We start from the raw sequence: 19,651 nt of genomic DNA, 5'->3' as shown, positions 1-19,651 counted from the left end.
TTCCAGCTCCGAACCTCCTGTGTGGAGTTTACATGTTCTCTTGTGCCTGCTTGGGTTTTCTCTGGGTACTCCAGTTTCCTCCCATGTTCCAAAAACATGCATGGCAGGGTGATTGAACACTCTAAGTGCCCCTAGGTGCGAGTATGAGCGCAGATGGTTCTCTGTGTGCCCTGCAATTGTCTGGCAACCAGTTCAGGGTGTCCCATGCCTACTGCCTGAAGACGGCTGGGATAGGCTCCAATTGCTATTCATTTTAACCCATAAGGTTTTCATATTCACCACTCTACTCAAAGAAAATGTACACTTTAGGATGATCGGTCAACCAAGATGGTTGCTGGCTGACTTGTTTACATAGATTTTTTTGGGGGGGGCACTTTGAGAGCATAAGAACACTACAGCTGGCTTACACAGAGGCAGGAGGTCTGCTGTGTCTGTGGTGAGTTTTTTAATTTAAAGTTTCTATTATTAACTGGGGCGGCCCAGTAGTCCAGGGGTTAGCACGTCAGCTTCACAGTGCAGAGGTACCGGTTCGATTCCAGCTCCGGCCTCCCTGTGTGGAGTTTGCATGTTCTCCCCGGGCCTGCGTGGGTTTTCTCCGGGTGCTCCGGTTTCCTCCCACATTCCAAAAACATGCATAGCAGGCTATTGGACGCTCTAAATTGTCCCTAGGTGTGAGTGTGAGTGCGGATGGTTGTTCGTTTCTGTGTGCCCTGCGATTGGCTGGCATCCGATTCAGGGTGTCCCCTGCCTACTGCCCGAAGACGGCTGGGATAGGCTCCAGCACCCCCCGCGACCCTCGTGAGGATCAAGCGGCTCGGAAGATGAATGAATGAATGAATATTATTAACTGTAAGTTGCTTGCAGCTCTCACTAAGCATGTGAATGTCAAACAAAGCTGCAACACCTCCTCTAGCCAGACGATGGCACTGTTTTGCCAAATATTGCTTCCATCTCCAAGAGGAACTTTTGTCTTTACCATTATTGATGTATTTATCACTTTTTTGTACCACTTGTCTTCATCGAGTCGTGGGTGACAAGGAATCTGTTCCAGAAGACTTTGGACTTGTTCACAGTCAAGTGTAGAGCACATAGTGGGGTCGGCAACCCACGGCTCTTTCATCTTTATGTTACGGCTCTGCGTAGCTTGGACAAATGACTGACGAATGTGGATGGTGTTTGTCTCAGAAACGCCAATCACTTCTGTTATGGTCTCTGACTATACACGAGGTGGAAGTGCTGCTGTAAAAATACTGTCAAGATGAAAAAGGAGGGAGAGCAGTTCTATAATGGCGACTATCGTGAATTGTATGAACTAGTCTTGTGCAGTTGAGAGCCTGTTGAGACAAAACAGTGTTTGGCTACACTCTGGCCTTGTTATTTTGCCTCCCGACACCACAACCACTTTCTTCAGACCTTGTGCAATTTCGGTGATCAGCATTCGACTTCTTCAGAGGCTCGTGAGCAGGCAGATTTGACAGGCGGCATTCGCAAAAAGTCCAGCGATGCCAGAACTGCACAGTATCTCAACAAAGTATTTTATTTGCGTTTGTTTAATTGTTGTTAGCAAACATTTTGAGGTGCCACATCTGTTTTTTATTGCACAGCAAACAACATGGCATGATTATCAAGGAGAAAGCAGATTGCCCGGGCTGCTGCACTTACAGTATGTTATAATGATATTCAGAGAGGAAACTAAATAAGAAATAGAGAGAGCGTGGATATTTGATAGGCAATAGTTATCAATAATCAATCACCCCATTCATTGACTGCACTTTGGCAACAGAGCCTCTTCACACTTTGCTTTTTAGCCACATACATATGAAACTATTAATAAAGTATTATTATAAAATAAAATATATTCTATATGCTGTGTAGATACAGCTTGGCGGTGGAGAGTTGGATCTCACTTTGTACTTTGAAATGTTAGTTTTATTGTGAAAGCTCATTGGGCATGACATGCTATTTTTGATTTGCCGTGACATTGACAGTGCAAAGTAATTCATCTGCAATTCCCAACAAAACTAGTTGCCGACGTATCAGGTTAAACCCCAGAAAGATTATTCCTATTTCCAATTTACACAAAATCTTTCGAGATCAGAGCAATTCCAGTGTGTTTGATTGACACGTCACAGAAGGATTGATCTAACAATGTTTCGTATTGTGGCAGATTTCCACTATTTTGCTCACCACGTTTAATAGTGAGATAAAAATACGAGAACTACCATTCAGAATGACACAGCGCGGTTAACCACAGCAAAATGATGCCGATCAGCATATTGTGTTGACATTAAAAAAAGCAAACAAACAAAAAAACCCCAACATAAATCAACATTAATTTGCTTTTACAAAGATTGAATTTTTGGAGCAGTTCTTGTTTATGATCTCATTAAATTGTAAAATAAATCAATCTAGTTTTGGTGGCTAATTAACAGATTTTTGTGTTCAACATAAGATATTTATTGCTTTGTTTTTCTTTTCCATTTTAATTCATTTGAGGGATTAATACAAATTCCCACCAGTCTGCTGGGAGTTTTGAGGTGTCGTTTTGTTCGAAGCAAGGAGCAAGCCACAGTTGTTTCCGGTGCAAATACTGCAATCTTATCTCAACCGCATGCTGAACAAATCAGCTTGGTGTCACACTTGTTTATCTGTGCACTGCACTCACCAATGCCAGTGTGATGTCGTTAATAGCAAAAAGAGATCACGAGGTTCCTTTCAGACGCACATGATCAAGATTTGAAAAGTCATTTTTAAAAGTCCTAATTGTATGGATTTAGAAGGGCGGTAAAGCATGGGGACAGCACCACCTACTTCAAAGAAATTTGCTTCAAAGCTAGTGAATTGGTTCAACTCATCCTGCCAAGGTATATGGGATTTGGTAGCTCCATTAAAAACTGTGCTGTCAAAACCTACACCCGAGCCTTAGTATAGCGACAGAACTTGCGTAGCTAAGCAAAAGCTCCGTAAAGCCGAACCTAAGTGGAAAGAAAGATAAGCTGCGGGTCTCATGTCAAATCTGGAACGACTGCTGATGTAACTATCAGATCACAGTTAGAGAGATCAAAAGAGAACATTTATCAAACCTTATTCAGGCTAAGCGCCAAAACCCACATGTATTATTTAGAACTATTGATTCTGTACTTACTGTATACCCCTCAGCCTATTTACTCAGACTCCTCACCCGAAATGTGCAATGGATTCCTTCAATTTTTCTTTTTACAGCTAGGACTCAAATGCCACAATTGTCCATGTTCGGTGTTCAGCTGTGCTAAATTTGAACGAGGTTGTGTTTGCCGTAATGTCTTTGACGGGTCCAATCAATCATGCGGTGATTGATTAAGTGCCATTGTTTATGCTGTTTATATTGTTTATATCATCTATACTGTTTATACTGGTCATATTGTGTCTTTTTCATACAGGATAGCTGCTATATTTTCTTAGCTGTGTGTGTTTAATGCATAGCATGTTCGCATGCATATTTGCACTGAGGATTGAGAGGAAGAAACTTCATCTATACTGCATGTCATACATAAAGCATAATTGACAATAAAGATGACCTTGACCTTAAAGCATGACATTATACCCGATCAGCGATTTTGCACAGATGAGAGCATCTGTGGGAAAAAAAGATGCATTAATATGAATAGATTTCGACAGAGGATTTCCTTTGACAAGTGTCTCTCTCACAACTTCCTTTATTGCATACAGGATGGGCACAGTAAAAATGAGCATAAAATGCTCCGAGGAATGTCCTCCCATTCAATTTGTCATCACGAACATAACTTGTTGCGTGTTGAAAAAGCGAAAGGCGGGAGCAGTGTGAGAACATAGTTGGTGACTTTTCCTCTGGCATTGTTTGGTAAAAATAGCGCAGGCGGCACAGCGGGCCATGCGCGGCAAGTCAGCGAGGGGCATGACCGTCGGAGAGGCCCCCTGTGAGTCACAAGCTCACGTCTCGGCCATGAGGAAGTCGAAGCACTTCCTCTGCCTCTCCGCCGGACTTGTTTTGAACAAACGACTGCTGCACTCATTAGCGCAGAGAATAGTCCGTCTACATTTGTAAGGGCTTAACAAAACAGTCCCTCCCATTTCCCAAATTGTACTATGTCAGATTATCTTGATTTTGGCCCGGATGGCACCTGGGGTTATTAAAAAAATAAAACCCTCATACTAACTAATTAGTTTATAGGTACCCCTGCAAAAGGTATTTTAAAAAAATAAAACAATGCAAGAACTGTAGCAAAAAAGTCAACATTTTAACAACCATTGCTAAATACATAAACACTTCAACTTCAATCATTATAAGTGATGTTGAAAGAGCGTTTGTAACCCTCTGTTGAAATTGATTGAGCGAAAAAGCATGACAATAACTAAGCTTGACTTCTTGTAATAATAATACATTTTATTTGAAAGCGCCTTTCACAGCACTCAAGGACACTTGAATAATAAATAATAAAACCACAGATAAAATTATAAAGAAAAAGAAGAGAACGATTTAAGGTGATTATGCAAGTCTGAATAGGTGGGTTTTGAGCTGGGTTTTGAATGTGGGAAGAGAGTCAATATTCCGAATATTGGGTGGAAGTGAGTTCCAAAGTTTGGAGACAGAGCGGCTGAAGGCTCTGCACCCTATTGTACTGAGACGGGCAAAGGGTAGAGAGAGGTGGAGGAAGGATGACGACCTGAGTGAGCGAGAGGGAATGGAAATTTGAAGAAGATCTGACAGATGGGGGAGGGGGCAAGGATGGCTTTGAATGTATAGAGAAGTATTTTGAAATTTATTCTAAGTTAGACAGGGAGCCAGTGGAGCTGTCAGAGGATGGGGGGTGATATGATGGAAGGAGGGGGTTTCTCGTGATGATCCGAGCTGCTAAATTCTGAACAAGTTGAAGTTTATGGAGGAATTTGTGATCGACACCGAAGAGAAGTGAATTGCAATTGTCGATACAAGAGGTAACGAGACTGTCAACAAGGATAGCAGTGGTGTGAGGAGTGAGTGAGGAACTGAGACGGTTGATATTATGGAGGTGGAATTATGCGGACCGGGTAATGTTGTTGATGTGGGAGTGGAAGGATGGTGAGCTGTCGAGTATAACACCCAGGCTCTTAACCTGGGGGGGAAGGAGATACAGTGGAATTATCGATTGTGAGGGAAAAACTGTCGGCTTTGTGTAGAGTAGATTTGGTACCGACGAGGAGGAGTTCTGTTTTATTGATGTTTAGCTTGAAGAAGTTACGGGTGAACCAAGACTTGAGTTCTGAGAGACAGTGAGAGAGGGAGGAGAATGGGAGGGAGGCGTCGGGTTTGCTGGAGAGGTAGAGCTGGGCGTCATCCGCGAAGCAGTGAAAGTGCATACCAAAATTGCGAAAAATATTGCCAAAGGGAGAAGGTAGATGATAAAAAGGAGGGGACCCAGGACTGAACCCTGGGGTACACTAGAAGAGACGGGAAGGGATTGTGAAGTGAAAGAATTGAGTTGGATGAACTGAGAGCGGCCAGTGAGATAAGAGTGAAACCAACGTAGGGCGGTGTTGGCGATGCCTATGGTAGAGAGTCTATTAAGGAGGATGGGGTGACAGATGGTGTCGAAAGCTGCACTCAGGTCAAGGAGGATGAGGACGAAGATTAAGCCAGAGTCTGCTGCCATGAGAAGATCATTTGTAATTTTTATGAGGGCTGTTTCTGTACTGTGATGGGACGGAAGCCGGACTGGAATTGTTCATAGAGACTATTGTCGGTAAGGTGGGAGTGGAGGTGAGAGGCAATAATTTTCTCAAGAATTTAGGAGATGAAAGGTTTTTTTTCTGGATTGGTGTGACAGCTGCAGTTTTGAAGGGGATAGGAACAATTTGAGTGGACCGAGAGGAATGAATAATTTTACCGCATGACGACAAGTTATTACACCCCTGGCCAATAAATAAAGTGCTTCACAGGCGAAAGCACGACCCCCTGCAAAGGTTTGGACATCATTCGGTGTCAAATAACCTCCTTTGTGTGTGTTTTAAAATGAATATTATTTGAAACAGAAGTGACTCATGGATGTGAAAATCACAGCTAGTAATGTTGTTGCACAGTACACCCATACTTCAAAATATTATATAAATGCTCAAAAGCACTTGAACATTAGATCAAATTATTGTGTTTTGTTGGGGGAAAACAGTGTCTCAGTGATTGCCAAGGTGTGTTTTGTTTCCAGGTTCCCTTTTTTTTAACATTTATTCACAATGGGGGATGTACAGAGGGAGTTTCCATTTTAAAAGAACACACCCATAAAAAATTTCTGATCAGAATACTGATATTATGTGACTGAACTCATTTTTTGAGGTCCATCGGGAAAGTGACGGGCCAGCGGTGCTCATGTTTCCTTGTGTAAAGAACCAGCTACTTCTTTTAACGTATTTGATGGCTGACATATAAGAAAATAAAACACAAATGATTCATCATCGACCAGGGATGTCCCAATTACATTTTCTTGCACCTGAGTCTAATTCACCTGATTTTGAGGCTATGTCGCTACCAAGTCCCGATCCAATAGTTTAGCAATGTATTAAGGAGGAGAAAAACAACACATTCAAATTCTCTTTGTATATCAATCCATCATTTCCCAATCCACTTACCCTCACAAGCATCGCTGGCATGCTGGAGTCGATGCCAGCTGTCTTCTAGAAGTAGCCGCGATACACCCTAAGCTGGATGCCACACCATTGCAGGACACACAAGGGCAAACAAACATTCACACTCACATTCTCAACTGAATTCAACTCAACTGCATTGATAGAGCACTTTAAAACAACCACTGCTGTATACAGAGTGCTGTGCATGAAGCAAATATCATTTCTAAAAATAAAAAAAAGTAATAACAAAGACAGTTGAAAGCACAAAAACAGTCAAACTCAAAAAATCATGTCTCATGCTTAGTCAAAAGCCAAAGAATACAAATGAGTTTTGAGACCAATTTTAAAGAAAGTCACACCAAAGAACAATTTTGAGTGTTCAGTTATCCTACCATACATGTTTTTTTTTAAATGTGGGAGGAAACCGGAGTACCCAGAGAAAACCCACTCAGGCATGGCAAAAATGTGAAAATTACACACACAGAAAGGCCGTGGCCGGGAATTGAACCCTGCACTGTGAGGCAGATGTGCGAACCAGTTGAGCACCATGCTGCCAACTTTACAGATATCGATAGATATTTTATTATTTATCATTAGAGCAAAACTATCCCGAAATTATAGTTTTATGAAGTTTTATATGGCTAGTGGAGCAGTCTTTTAAACCAAGTAAAACATTTAAATCCTGTTTTTGCAGGGCACATCTCTTTTTTTCAGATGGCGTATTAACTTGTTCAGTTGGATTAAACACAGCTCTCTCCTTTCCACAATGAAATAATAATAGCAACCATGAGGAGGCATCTCGAAAAGGCAACTACGACCAAATACCAGAGGAAGGTGAGGAAGATCCTGAACTGCAGCTGAATGGCAAGAAGAAGAAACGGGCCATTAACACACATGCCGTGCCAGTTATCAGATGCCCTGACGCAACTGGAAGAGATGCAAGCCACTACTATAAAGACAAGAAAGCTATTACAATGCACGGAGGCTTCCATCCAAAGTCTGGGGTCCTAAGGCTGAACACAAAGCGGAAAGAGGGGCGCTGTGGACTTATGAGTGTCATGGGTACAATTCAGGAGAAAACAAGCCTTCAAGAGTGCATCAAGATACTGCCCCCCCAGGGACGACCTGCTGGACCCCTGGTGTGCAAAGAGGCCCCAGAGACGGTGCAACATATCAAAGCAGCGTGTAAGACACCGGCGTGTAAGGTATACTGTACATGGAGTGGCAAAAACCAGGTGACAAAAATAGTATACTGGAACAGTCGGACCAAATATGGACTGGAGGTCCCGGTGTCAAGACGGAAGACGCGTCCAAAGGTGGATGAGAACAACCAGGCCAAGCTCCTGTGGGACTTCCAGATCCTGCCTGATAAACTGATGATCGCCGACTAGCCTGACGTAGTGATGAGGGCTGTTAAATATCAGAAGATAGCAATCATATCTGTGCTGTATGTTACACATACAGTACATTTCACAATAAAGTTTATCCAATCAAATCGTGGTAAATGTAGATATCCTGAATGAACATCCAAAATAAGAAGATGAAAAACTGGACAAATACCAAGGACTGAAAGAACAACTGGAGAAATGTGGAGCGTAAAGGCAACAATGGTACCACTAGTGAGTCACAAGGAGTGGGTGTGTTGGAGGGTCGCGGGTGTGTTGGAGCCTTATTCTATTGAATCATCAGGGCTTTTTTTTCCCATTTGTGATAAATGCACATTTAACCTTGCAAGGGCAACTATTTTTGAAGGTGCTACTAAAAATATGTGTGTATATATATTTGTGTTATCACATCATTAACAAGGAACATGAAACACATTTTTACCGAGAATATGATTTTTGAGTAGTGACTTGAGTAGTGTGGCACCACCTCTTACGCAGCTGTAACCACTTCCTACCCAAAAAGTACCCCAATGGATCTTTTTTTAACCAACTACTAATTTTTCACTGCCTTTAATGATTAGTAATAATTATGGCGAGTACAGGAAGGGTGGAGTGGAAGGGTGGAAGTGAAGTATAGGTTGGGGTGGTGGTGGGTAGTAATACGTGGGTGTGTGCAACAACAGGATATTTTGTCACCATGGTCACTGGCAGCAAATCAGCATGTTTTGTTTTGTGCATGTGGCCTAAAGGAGGGCCATGCAAAAGGGAAGCCGGCTGGTTGGGTCTAACACTTGATGCCATGTGCGGTGGAGCCAAAGAAGACACCGCATAACTTTGAGGTAAGCTCACTTCTTGGATATTCAACCAAGAGGCCTACAATGCCATTTTAAGATGTCTCTCGTATGTCACAGTCAGTTACGGAAGGTAGATTAATGACCTAAGTACAAATCTCGTTTAAGAAATTATTATTTTTTTTTTATCATTATGACAGTTTTGCACCAGTTTGGCCATTGATTAAAATGTTTGAGAAATGTGATTTGTCACAAAATATCAAAGGCATCATTCATAACTAGACAGTTAAAATGTTAATTACATCTTCTACAATAGATTGCTTTCAGTGTGCCAGGCAACAAAAACAAACAGCAAGTGGGCAAGGTCGCTTGCTCGTGTGCAAGGCGAGTTTTTTTCCATTTTCTTTGCTGCACAAGTGCACCAACATTCTGACACTACGTTGAAGGGCTATCGATATTGTTCATGGGCTTCCGGTGAGCAACTTTCACAGCCAACAATATGGATTACATTTCCAGTGAGCATAAAGTCGACAAAGAATTGGAATAAGTGGCTAAATGTTGTGTGCGTGGGTGTGTGCAATCCGATTTTCTTGTATGGAGTTGCTGTGCCATGCTTGACATCTTTTTGCCAAGTACTCCAGCTTCCTCCCACATTCCAAAAACAGCACGGTAGATTTACTGAAGATGGCGTGACTGGTCATTTGTCAACAAACGGCTGGATGGGTTTTCTTTAATTTTGTTGAAATGTTACAGTCCAACAACAATTGTCATGTCACAAAAAATAAGCATTTAACTCATTCAGTAACTTAATGAGTACTTACAGTACCTAGTAAGTCTGAAAAGACGTTTAAAAACGTCTTTGGGAGTGAATGAGTTAAGGAAGCTAGCCTGAGTCACGCAAAGGAGCAATAATTAGCCGGATTTCCTCCTCCTCTTCAGATCATGTGTGACCTTGTGGTTTTACAAGACACAAATATTTTGACCTTTAACCAACACCGTTTTATTCTGTTTCATTTTCAAAGAATCAGAACACCAAGATGGGTTCCACCCATTCTCCCGTGATCGGTGACCACCAGTCCACTGACAACGGCTCCACCTGCGACACCTTGTATGACCACAGGAGCTACGCCCGAGTCTTAATGCCACTCGTCTATTGCGCGGTCTTCCTCATGGGTCTGCTGGGCAATGCCCTGGCGCTACACGTCATCCGCCCCAACCTGAAAAAGATGAACTCCACCACCTTGTACTCACTCAACTTGGTGATTTCGGACATCCTCTTCACACTGTCACTTCCTGTGAGGATCACATACTATGCGCTGGGTTTCCACTGGGCCTTGGGGGAGACTTTGTGCAAAATCTCAGGCCTCATCTTCTACATCAACACCTATGCCGGCGTCAACTTCATGACCTGCCTGAGCATCGACCGTTTCATCGCAGTCGTCCTCCCCCTGCGCTTTTCCCGGCTGCGCAATGTTAGCAACGTGCGCTACATCTGTGTCGGAGTGTGGCTGCTGGTCCTGGTGCAGACACTCCCACTCCTTGGCATGGCAATGACCAATGTCGAACCGGGCGGCTTCATCACCTGCATGGAATACCCTAATTTCGAGAAAATACACCACATCGCAAACATCCTCATTGGCGGAGTCTTCCTCGGTTACGTCATCCCCCTAATCACCATCCTGTTGTGCTACTCCATCCTCTGTTCCAAACTCCACTCCACAGCGAAGACCAACCACCTCACGGAAAAGTCTGGACGCAGCCGCAAGGCCATCGGCGTCATCTGCTGCGTGTCGCTGGTCTTTGTGGTCTGCTACAGTCCTTATCACATCAACATCCTGCAGTACATGATCCGCAAGCTCGTGTCCCGCCTGGACTGCACCGACCTGACTGCCTTCCAGGTGTCGCTGCACATCACGGTGTGTCTGATGAACCTCAATGCCTGCTTGGACCCCTTTGTCTACTTCTTCGCATGCAAAGGTTACAAGAGGAAGCTCCTGAAGCTGCTTAAGCTTGAGGTTAGCATGTCCATCTCCAGCGGTGCCAGAGCTTTGCCCGAAATCTCCTGCAAGGACAATATTGATGGCAACAACATTCAGCTCAGCAGTTCTGCTGTTGGCTCAGGCAACAAGAAGCTGATGGAGAGGAGATCGCAGCTCTATGTGTAAACAAGAAGAATAGTGGAGGGACCGAAGCAAAGACTTTTCGGGCGACAGAGGTCCGATGTCCACCAGGAGCGTTTCAAAGGTCATCACAGGCACCATCTGTTGGACCATCTGGTTTCTAAAAGAACTTTGAACGTTTACCTCTCAAGAACTTCCCAGTGAAATGGTTGGCAATGACACCAACTAGATTGTACGAACATTGACCAATTTCAGGCTATGAACCTAGACTTGAGCCTTCCTGCTTTGCCTGAAACTACTTCATTTTTGTTCTATTTAGCTGTGATTTCCAGAAGTCACTTATAAGAGACTGAGGGTTTTTTTTCGACATATACAGGGTGTTTTGAAGAATCTTAAATAAATAAATACAACAAATCTGAGGCTGTCAAGGGCATGCCAATGATGAAATGGTTTATCCACTTAAACCATCATCAAATTTACATCACTGAATGACTGGAATTAGCATTTTATTTACCGTTACTGAGAATAGACTTTCAGCTTCTACGGTCCAGAGCACTCCATTGCAGCAAACAAATGGAGGGGAAAAATGCACTTCACTTAGTGGCGAAGAAGACAACATCAGAGGTTTATGTAACAGCTGGTGTACAAAACACGGAGGAAAGCAACCCAGGTGATGGTGATATATTTTCATCGATTTAAATTGCCTTGAGACAAGATTAATCAATTTTCTCAAATCAACCACATTTTCTGTACATCCTCGATTTTTAAATTTGTTATTTTCAAACAGATTTACAGTTGTTGTTCCTGTCCCAGATGAGGTTTCTCATTCAGAAAGTGGCTGTGGTTAAAAATGATGTAATTTCACTGCAGGTGTTGGCATGGAGAATATAATTCAAAATATTCTGTTTATGCATACTTGCTGTGGTGAACTGAAAATAAGTGGTTTCACAAACTTTCATGCGAAATCAAAGGATGACTATCCAATGTCAGTGAAAATGGTTTTGGAGTAATTTCCCAAAATAAATGATGAAGATGTCATTCTCTGGGATTTACAAGGCATATTCCGATTATTCTTTAAAAAAAAAAAAAAGAAAATCTATGAATTTTTAAAATCAAAAGCTTTCTGTTTTCCTTTGGTTAGGTGATGGCCCTACTGCGTTAACCATATCAGACCTGTATTAGTTTTGGTAGAGACAGCACATAAAATGAACAAAATTAGAGTACAAATCAGAATTCTGATCTGTAATAACCAAAGAATTACAGATTGTCTGGTTTTGAAAGTGACCTAAAAATGTCCACATTATGTGACGAAAGGCAAGTGAGTCAAATAATGATGTTGCATTGAGCAATGTGTTACTTGATTCCAATCGGACTGCATATTGGGCATATTCAGGTCCTCATGTATGACAGAAGATATGGAGCATGCAATTTACAAGTTTCAAAATAAAAATATCTGTCTGTTTCACTCACATGAATGGAATACTGTACTTGTGGTGAGCAATATCACACAAACAAGAGTTGGGAAGCCGCAGCTGGGTCCTCCAGGGGACATTTTCAACGTTCTGGCTCGGTCAAGGTCACGTAAGCCATGAGGAGTGCTGAGGGATGTCCCAGTGTTTATCCTGTTGATCTGCACAGGATCTACTTTTTCAGCAACAACTCTGCTTCTTCCCAATGCACATATTTTGTACCAAGCATTATTGACATACATTTCACTCGATATCAGCCGCAAAAAGGGAGGGAATATGACTCTTCTTGATTACGGTCACTGTTGAGTTTGGGGTTATCCCAGCTAATTTTAATTTTAAATTGATCAAAATGTCACAATCTTAATAAGATAAGATAAGATAAGATAAGATAAGATAAGATAAGATAAGATAAGATAAGATAAGATAAGATATCCTTTATTCGTCCCACACTGGGGAAATTTACAGCCTCCAGCAGCAAGAATGTATGTAGAAAGAAGAAAGGAGAAAGAAAAAAAAACAACAACAAACATCTTTCAATTAAATACAATATGAACACAATGGATAAATCTCAGTACTATTTACAATTTTCTTTCACATAATTATTATTATTATTATGATTGTTATTTTTTATTCATCAGCCTGACAGCAGTCGGTAGGAAATATATCAAATATCAAATCAATATCAAATACAGAGCAGGAAATACTTTCAGTCAATCAATATAACAATTATAATTCGTAACACATACAATCATTATGTCACAATGTTTAAATGATGATTATGATGATCAAAATTAGTTTAACAAAGAGCAAATAAAACACCTACATTAATATAATTATAATTATGGTATACACATATGGTTACATATTAATTTTATCATACATATTAATATAGAAAATGTATATAGTTAATATACATTGTGTTCAAAGGTTACAATTATATTTTAACACAAATATGAGTATTACATCCTTTTGCCATGCCGTTTGGTTTAAAAAAACATTTACGTTTTGTAATAATTGACAGTTCATCTGATCAATATTAGACACAGAGCATCACAAAATATATTTATCTATATGATACCGTAATACCAATACATACATCTATACAGTTTATATATAATATGTTCGCAGTAACGTTTTTATTATTCAGCATGTTTTTTTTTTGTTTTTTGTTTTGCTGGTTGCATTGCAGTAACTACTTTGAGCCTCTAGATGGGAGTATATACCTCCGTTTGGAGAAAATTTCACGGTGGGCGCAAATCATCTTGGCCATTGTATTAGGCAAAATAACATATTTTGTAAACAGACATAGTGGAACAGTGATAAAATGGTGAAAAAAAGTGATAAACCTGTACAGAACCTATGCAGAATTTATTTATGAAGTGGAGGACTTACTAAAACAACCGCATGACAAGTATCAAAGGGATTTAAAAAAAACAGCAAGTGCAGACAGGCTGTTGTCATAACAACATATTGCAGTGAACACAAAGTACCATCTGCTTGGGACCTTTTTAAGACTCATCGAGGGGACAAGTCGATAGATAATTAGGAATGAAAATGAGGCGCTCCCGTATAAATAACAAGGGTGCTGAAAATATGCAGACATTTAAATGAAGCTGCAGCATCAAAACAAGCTGAGTGCAGAACATCTGTGTGGGCACCGGACGTCGTACATTTCCGAATTTAACCAACATTTTAGGGGAAAAGCACAAACATTCAGTCCTTAGAGTATTGCTTGAGATTTCAGATGATTGAGCATTGAAAATGGGAAGTCAAGTCAAAATTTTCTTGACAATATTATGTATTTTATAGTCTCCCAGACAGGTCTATAAATAGTATTTTGATTAATTTTGCATTTGTGTAATGTGAATGCAGCGGTGGGGGGGGGGGGGGGGACACCTGTTTTGATCCGTCTCAGATGGCGGCCATTTTGCTTTCGACTGAAAATAACATTGCAGTGCCTAACAGCTCAGGTAACGACTGTCACTACTCACCCGTTTTCTGGGTGCCCTTATTGAGCACTGATAAATAAACCAATGGTATTTTTCTTCTTATGTTAAATGGACCACATGGTGTAAGAAGGTTTGTAAAAGGGATCATCTGGCCATGATGGTCTACTGTATTTGTCAATAACAAGCTCAATTTATGTAGTTCTGTTTTTTTATTTTAATTTTATTAATTTATCTGGCAAATGATACTACCTAGCATTTTCAATTTTAACCATTTGTTTTGGAAAAATCGGGAAATAAATCATGATTTGCAAAACGCCCACCAAAAATTTTAATCGTGGCCACACCTCCTGCCTCCATGTCTTGGTGGGAAATTCATCACTACCCCAGTCTAAGTGCTGGAACGAGTTTAGGTTTCGGTACACATTTCTATGAGCAATACACATCAATATGCATTCATTGGGAAGACCGTGACGTTTCACCCCGGTACGCTTTCTATGCATTAAGTTGCCACTGTGTTTGAAAACAAAACAAAACAGCAACAACATTTTGCAGCACCCGCGTGAAGTGTCTATTACAGCCATCTTATTTCTTGTTTATACGGCAACTGCCTGAACATCCTGTTTTTAATTACTTCTCTGCTGCAGCAGATGCTTCTCGCCAGCAACCTGCTGCGGATGACTCCCTCGAGAGCTAATGTGCTGTGACAGACCCCACTTTTCCAATCAATAACTTGCCCTAAATCTGCCATCGCTCTGACTGCCAAGCGGAGTGCCCCTGCTTCTAATGGTGCATCATTTTCTTTAAGGGGGCGTAATTGTGAACAGTGACATCAAACACCATAGAGGGAGAAAGTGCATGCACAGGAAGTGATGTTCAAAAAGTCAGACTTCCTTATTTTGCCTCCCGGATGCTCACTGGTGCAACAGAGCATTTCGGTGCTTGTTGTGGTAAGTTGCATCATTATGTGATAACTTGTGGCGAGTAGAAAGAGTACAGATTGGTGTTTTTAATTGTATTTATTTATTTATTTATTTATTTAAGGTGTTAGCTCAATTTTATATAGAGTTGTTTTAAGTCAATTTTACATTGTGTCGTGTAATAATTTCAACTTTTATGGCATACAACCTTTTGGGCTTTGTAGTGGTGTGTTATCTCATAAGAAAAAGTACTGTCAGTGCATTACATCACAGTCGACATTACAGTGTAATATTACTGTACACTGATGCGATCACATGATTTCCTAAGGCCCAACAGGTTACAGAGAAATGATACAGTAATCGCACTTCCACATTTTGCTCCACGACACCACTTCACATCTGAAGCTATGAGAAGATTTAATGCTTTTTATTTATTCTATTTAACAGTATACAGTATGCAGACAAGAAGAGAGTTTTGTGAATTTATGACATGAATATAAAATAGTCCACTCACATTGTCATTCCTTTGTTCCATATTTATGCACTAATGATGCACTGTTTCCATGTGATGTAGCAGACAATATTTTATTGAAATAAACTTTCGGTTTCATGTGGACTTGAGGAGCAGAAAGTCTTCCTGTTTTGAGAGTGGAAAACCCCATTTAATTATATGTGGACTTTTTTTGGGAGAGTGTAGTCGCTGAAAGTGTAGTGGTACACTCGACAGACATGGGATCGGTGCCCACTCAGTGACAGTGTGCATGTGGGTGTGAATGGTCATTTGTCTTAAATGTGCCCTGCGACTGACTGGCGACCTGTTCAGGGTGTAGTTGCCTTCCGCCCAAATTCAACTGGGATAGGCACAAGGGAAAGAAAATAATGGTGAAGTTGAAGTGATTGGCCCCATGTCTATTGCTGTATCTAGTCTCGTAAAACATTGTAGCACATCAAACAGACAAAAAGCAATGAAAGCATATCTGAAATATCAGACGTGACGTATGAAGGTAATAATAACTAATGCTTCCAACATTTTAGTCCTTGACGTAATATTGCTGAAGGATCATTTGATGGAATGTAGTCATGGTCCCAACTAACTTCTAACAGGCGGAGCTTTACTAAATCTCATCATCAGTCTTCTGTGTTACACAAATTAAATAGAGGCCGTTGGCCCAATACACAGATTCACGGTCCTACAATTGCCCACGTGAAATGCGCGTCCGACTACAAAATCTGCAAGGGGAGATCTTGCAGTTGAAAAGACCAAAAATGTGGAAACACCACCCAAGCTAGACTGCTAGACTTATTCTGCGAACGAAAATAGGGGCCCTTTGACAAAGAAATCCCTGTTTTAATTTGTCATTTGCCAAATGAAAATGGGAAGTACCATTCATTCATCTTCCGAGCCGCTTGATCCTCACTAGGGTCGCGGGGGGTGCTGGAGCCTATCCCAGCCGTCTTCGGGCAGCAGGCGGGGGACACCCTGAATTGGTTGCCAGCCAATCGCAGGGCACACAGAGACGAACAACCATCCACGCTCACACTCACACCTAGGGACAATTTAGAGTGTTCAATCAGCCTGCCATGCATGTTTTTGGAATGTGGGAAGAAACCGGAGCACCCGGAGAAAACCCACGCAGGCCCGGGGAGAACATGCAAACTCCACACAGGGAGGCCGAAGCTGGAATCGAACCCCGTACCTCTGCACTGTGTAGCCGACGTGCTAACCACTGGACTACCCGCCATGGGAAGTACCAATCATGCCTAAATTATTGTGTGTTGTATTATTATCATTTTTTTTTTTTTTTTTACTTTCCCAGTAGAATACAATCTTCAGGATGACACTACTTCCAAACTCTTCCCACACTTGGCTTCCAGCTGAGCATCGTACATTTGGCCTGGTCTTCTACAGCTTTCTTTTCATCATCGGAGTCATCGTCAACATGACAGCTTTGTGGGTGTTTGCCCTGACCACCAAGAGGAGGAGCTCCGTCACCATCTACATGATCAACGTGGCACTAGTGGATCTCACCTTCATCCTGATGCTCCCCTTCCGCATGGTCTACCTCCAAAGGGACTTCTGGCCCTTCGGCAACCTTTTCTGCCGTGTCAGTGCCACTCTCAATGTCTTTTACCCCTGCATTGCCCTATGGCTCTTTGGTCTGATCAGCGCTGATCGCTACATGGCCATTGTGCAGCCCAAGCAAAGCAAGGAGCTACGAAATGTCCCCAAAACGGTGGTGGCATGCCTTGGGGCCTGGCTCATGACCCTGGCCGCCACCGCATCCTTACTCTTCTCAGCGGACGATCCTGATGCCGTCGCCAACTTCACCACCTGCCTCAAAATGGTGGACTTTATCTATCTGCGCCACAACGATCCTGTCAATTTCACACGGATCGCGTTCTTCTTCCTGCTTCCCATCTGCATCATGATTGGCTGCAACGTGGTCATTGTGGAGAACCTGATCCGTGGGCGCGCCTCCAAGCTCAAACCCGAAGTGAAACAGAAGTCCATCCGCATCATCATAACGCTCATCGTGCAGGTTCTGGTGTGTTTTGTACCCTTTCACTTATGCTTGCTGCTCCATTTACTAGGTTTGGACAAAAATGAGGCCTTCAGGACATGTGCCGTGTTCTCTACCTTCCTCATGAACTCGAGTAACATTTTGGACATCATTCTCTACTACATTGTCTCCAAAGAGTTCCAGGAGAGGGTTTTTAGTGTCATCCTGTACCGTAACTACCAGCGAAGTGTCCGGAGAAAGAGCAGACATAGGAGCAGCATGCGATCCATGAGCAATGTGACAAGTGCCATGATTTGAAACAATGAAATGAAAAGATGACGCAATATATGAGACAGGGCAGCAAGTGGTCAGCATGTCAGATTCACAGTTCTGAGGTTCAGGTTCGAACTCAACTCCAAGCTTCCTCTGTGATGCTTGAATTTTCTCATCCGTGTGAGTTTTTTTTCTGGGTACTCCTGCAACCTCTCCCACACTTCAAAAATATGCATGACACGTTCATTGAAGACTCTAAATTGTCCATAGGTATGATTGGTGATTGTGAGTGTATATTGTGTGTTGTCTTTTTTTTTTGTCCATACTAGTTGCCAACTTACCCCACCTCTTGCCCCTAATACATAGCTTCAGCTTACTCATGACCCGAATGAGAACAGGTGGCATAGAAAAGGTATGACTGCATACGTCAGACACATAAAAACAAGCGGTAGGAGATTCCGGCATGTAATTTACACTCATGGTGTGCGTGCGTGCTCCTATTGTGGTGAAAACATCTGTGTGCTGAACTGATGGAGCCACCCAAGAGATTTCAGAATATCTTTACACACAAACAACAGTTCCGTTTTTTTTTTTCAATTTCACTGTGCGCATGAAGGTGAAAATAAGGCTCCCAATCATTAAGATATAGCCTCAAGTAACATCTTGGCGAGTTCTATAATTTACATGTAAACATGTAAAATCTCCAGTAAGTCGATTCTATTAAACTTCTTTTTTTGGTCATGTACTTTTGGGTTTGTTAATGTTATCATTCGGCTGGAAACTTAAGTACTGTATTTCCTCTAATGTTGTCTACCTAAGACAGGGTGCAGCATCCACTTATGACAAATCAATTCCATCCATACGTGATCTGATCCGGTTAGTTTCATGAGGGTTGCGGGACAAATAAATTCCTCAAATAAAAGAGACATTGTAGAAATTTTCAAGTCCCCCATTTTATAACAGTTGCAACGTGTCTTTACATCAAAGTGGGATTAAAAGCTCTTTACACACCCTATTGACTGCCTTACTGAAATCGGCCTGTTTTGAGCAGTGGGCCCCATGCAAGTATGTCCCACTCAATATGCAGCTGGGCCAATCATGGCTCTGTCTCTGCTTGAACGAGCAGGGGCAAAGCACAACTCTTGTGACTTACACTAAGTGACTTCCAACTGCAGGAGCAAGAAGCGAGTGCCGATCCATCTTGATCCTCATATGATGTTGAGTGAATAATGGGCTCAATTTTCAGGATGAACCGGAACCAGCATTTTGTTTACATGATAACTGGTTGTGCAAGTCAACTTTCGGTGACAGTTTGTGTCTCAAACAATGTGAGAACGCACACATATTAGCACACATAAAGTGGAGAGCGACTACATACAGTCGCATGCTTAGATGCTTTCTGCATGCTGTCAGCATGCATACCATCCCTGCACTGTATGGATTGTATATTGTAAATACATATTTATAAAGTGATTTAAAGGTGATGATAATAATAATAATGCCTATTGCAAATATGAATAATCCCGATAAAATAAAAACGATCTGCACGTAAAATGAAATGGGTCACACTCACAGCAAGCATTGTGTTGAAAAATATATTGGCCAGGTGATGGCGGCATAGCACAGCTAGT

General features: G+C 41.8%; 2 protein-coding genes across 3 annotated transcripts; both read left to right on the top strand.

Moving 5' to 3' along the window:
* Window positions 1-8,680: 8,680 nt before the first annotated feature.
* Window positions 8,681-12,380, top strand: gpr183a (G protein-coupled receptor 183a). The gene is made up of 2 exons (XM_052082495.1): window positions 8,681-8,839; window positions 9,814-12,380. Exons 1-2 carry the CDS (start codon window positions 8,795-8,797, stop codon window positions 10,954-10,956), a joined length of 1,188 nt encoding a protein of 395 aa, XP_051938455.1. The 5' UTR covers window positions 8,681-8,794; the 3' UTR covers window positions 10,957-12,380.
* Window positions 12,381-14,317: 1,937 nt separating this feature from the next.
* gpr18 (G protein-coupled receptor 18) lies at window positions 14,318-19,035 on the top strand. 2 transcript variants are annotated; one of them, XM_052082496.1, is made up of 2 exons: window positions 14,318-15,276; window positions 17,067-19,035. In XM_052082496.1, exons 1-2 carry the CDS (start codon window positions 15,199-15,201, stop codon window positions 18,063-18,065), a joined length of 1,077 nt encoding a protein of 358 aa, XP_051938456.1. In that variant the 5' UTR covers window positions 14,318-15,198; the 3' UTR covers window positions 18,066-19,035. The 2 variants fall into 2 exon arrangements, with proteins under 2 accessions (XP_051938456.1, XP_051938457.1); XM_052082497.1 differs by having other exon boundaries at window positions 15,192-15,276; window positions 17,064-19,035.
* Window positions 19,036-19,651: the final 616 nt, after the last annotated feature.

Source organism: Hippocampus zosterae, chromosome 12 (assembly GCF_025434085.1).
Source record: "Hippocampus zosterae strain Florida chromosome 12, ASM2543408v3, whole genome shotgun sequence".
In the NCBI taxonomy this organism is placed as follows: Eukaryota; Metazoa; Chordata; class Actinopteri; order Syngnathiformes; family Syngnathidae; genus Hippocampus; species Hippocampus zosterae.
The sequence above is the reverse complement of the archived record's forward strand: the minus strand, read 5'-3'. Positions and strand labels throughout refer to the sequence as shown.

Excerpts from the sequence above, each read along its gene's own strand:
- gpr183a (XM_052082495.1), top strand. The coding sequence starts at position 8,795 with ATGCCATGTGCGGTGGAGCCAAAGAAGACACCGCATAACTTTGAG. Across the intron at positions 8,840-9,813 it reads AGACACCGCATAACTTTGAG|AATCAGAACACCAAGATGGG; the intron begins GTAAGCTCACTT and ends TCATTTTCAAAG.
- gpr18 (XM_052082496.1), top strand. The coding sequence starts at position 15,199 with ATGTTCAAAAAGTCAGACTTCCTTATTTTGCCTCCCGGATGCTCACTG. Across the intron at positions 15,277-17,066 it reads GCATTTCGGTGCTTGTTGTG|AATACAATCTTCAGGATGAC; the intron begins GTAAGTTGCATC and ends CTTTCCCAGTAG.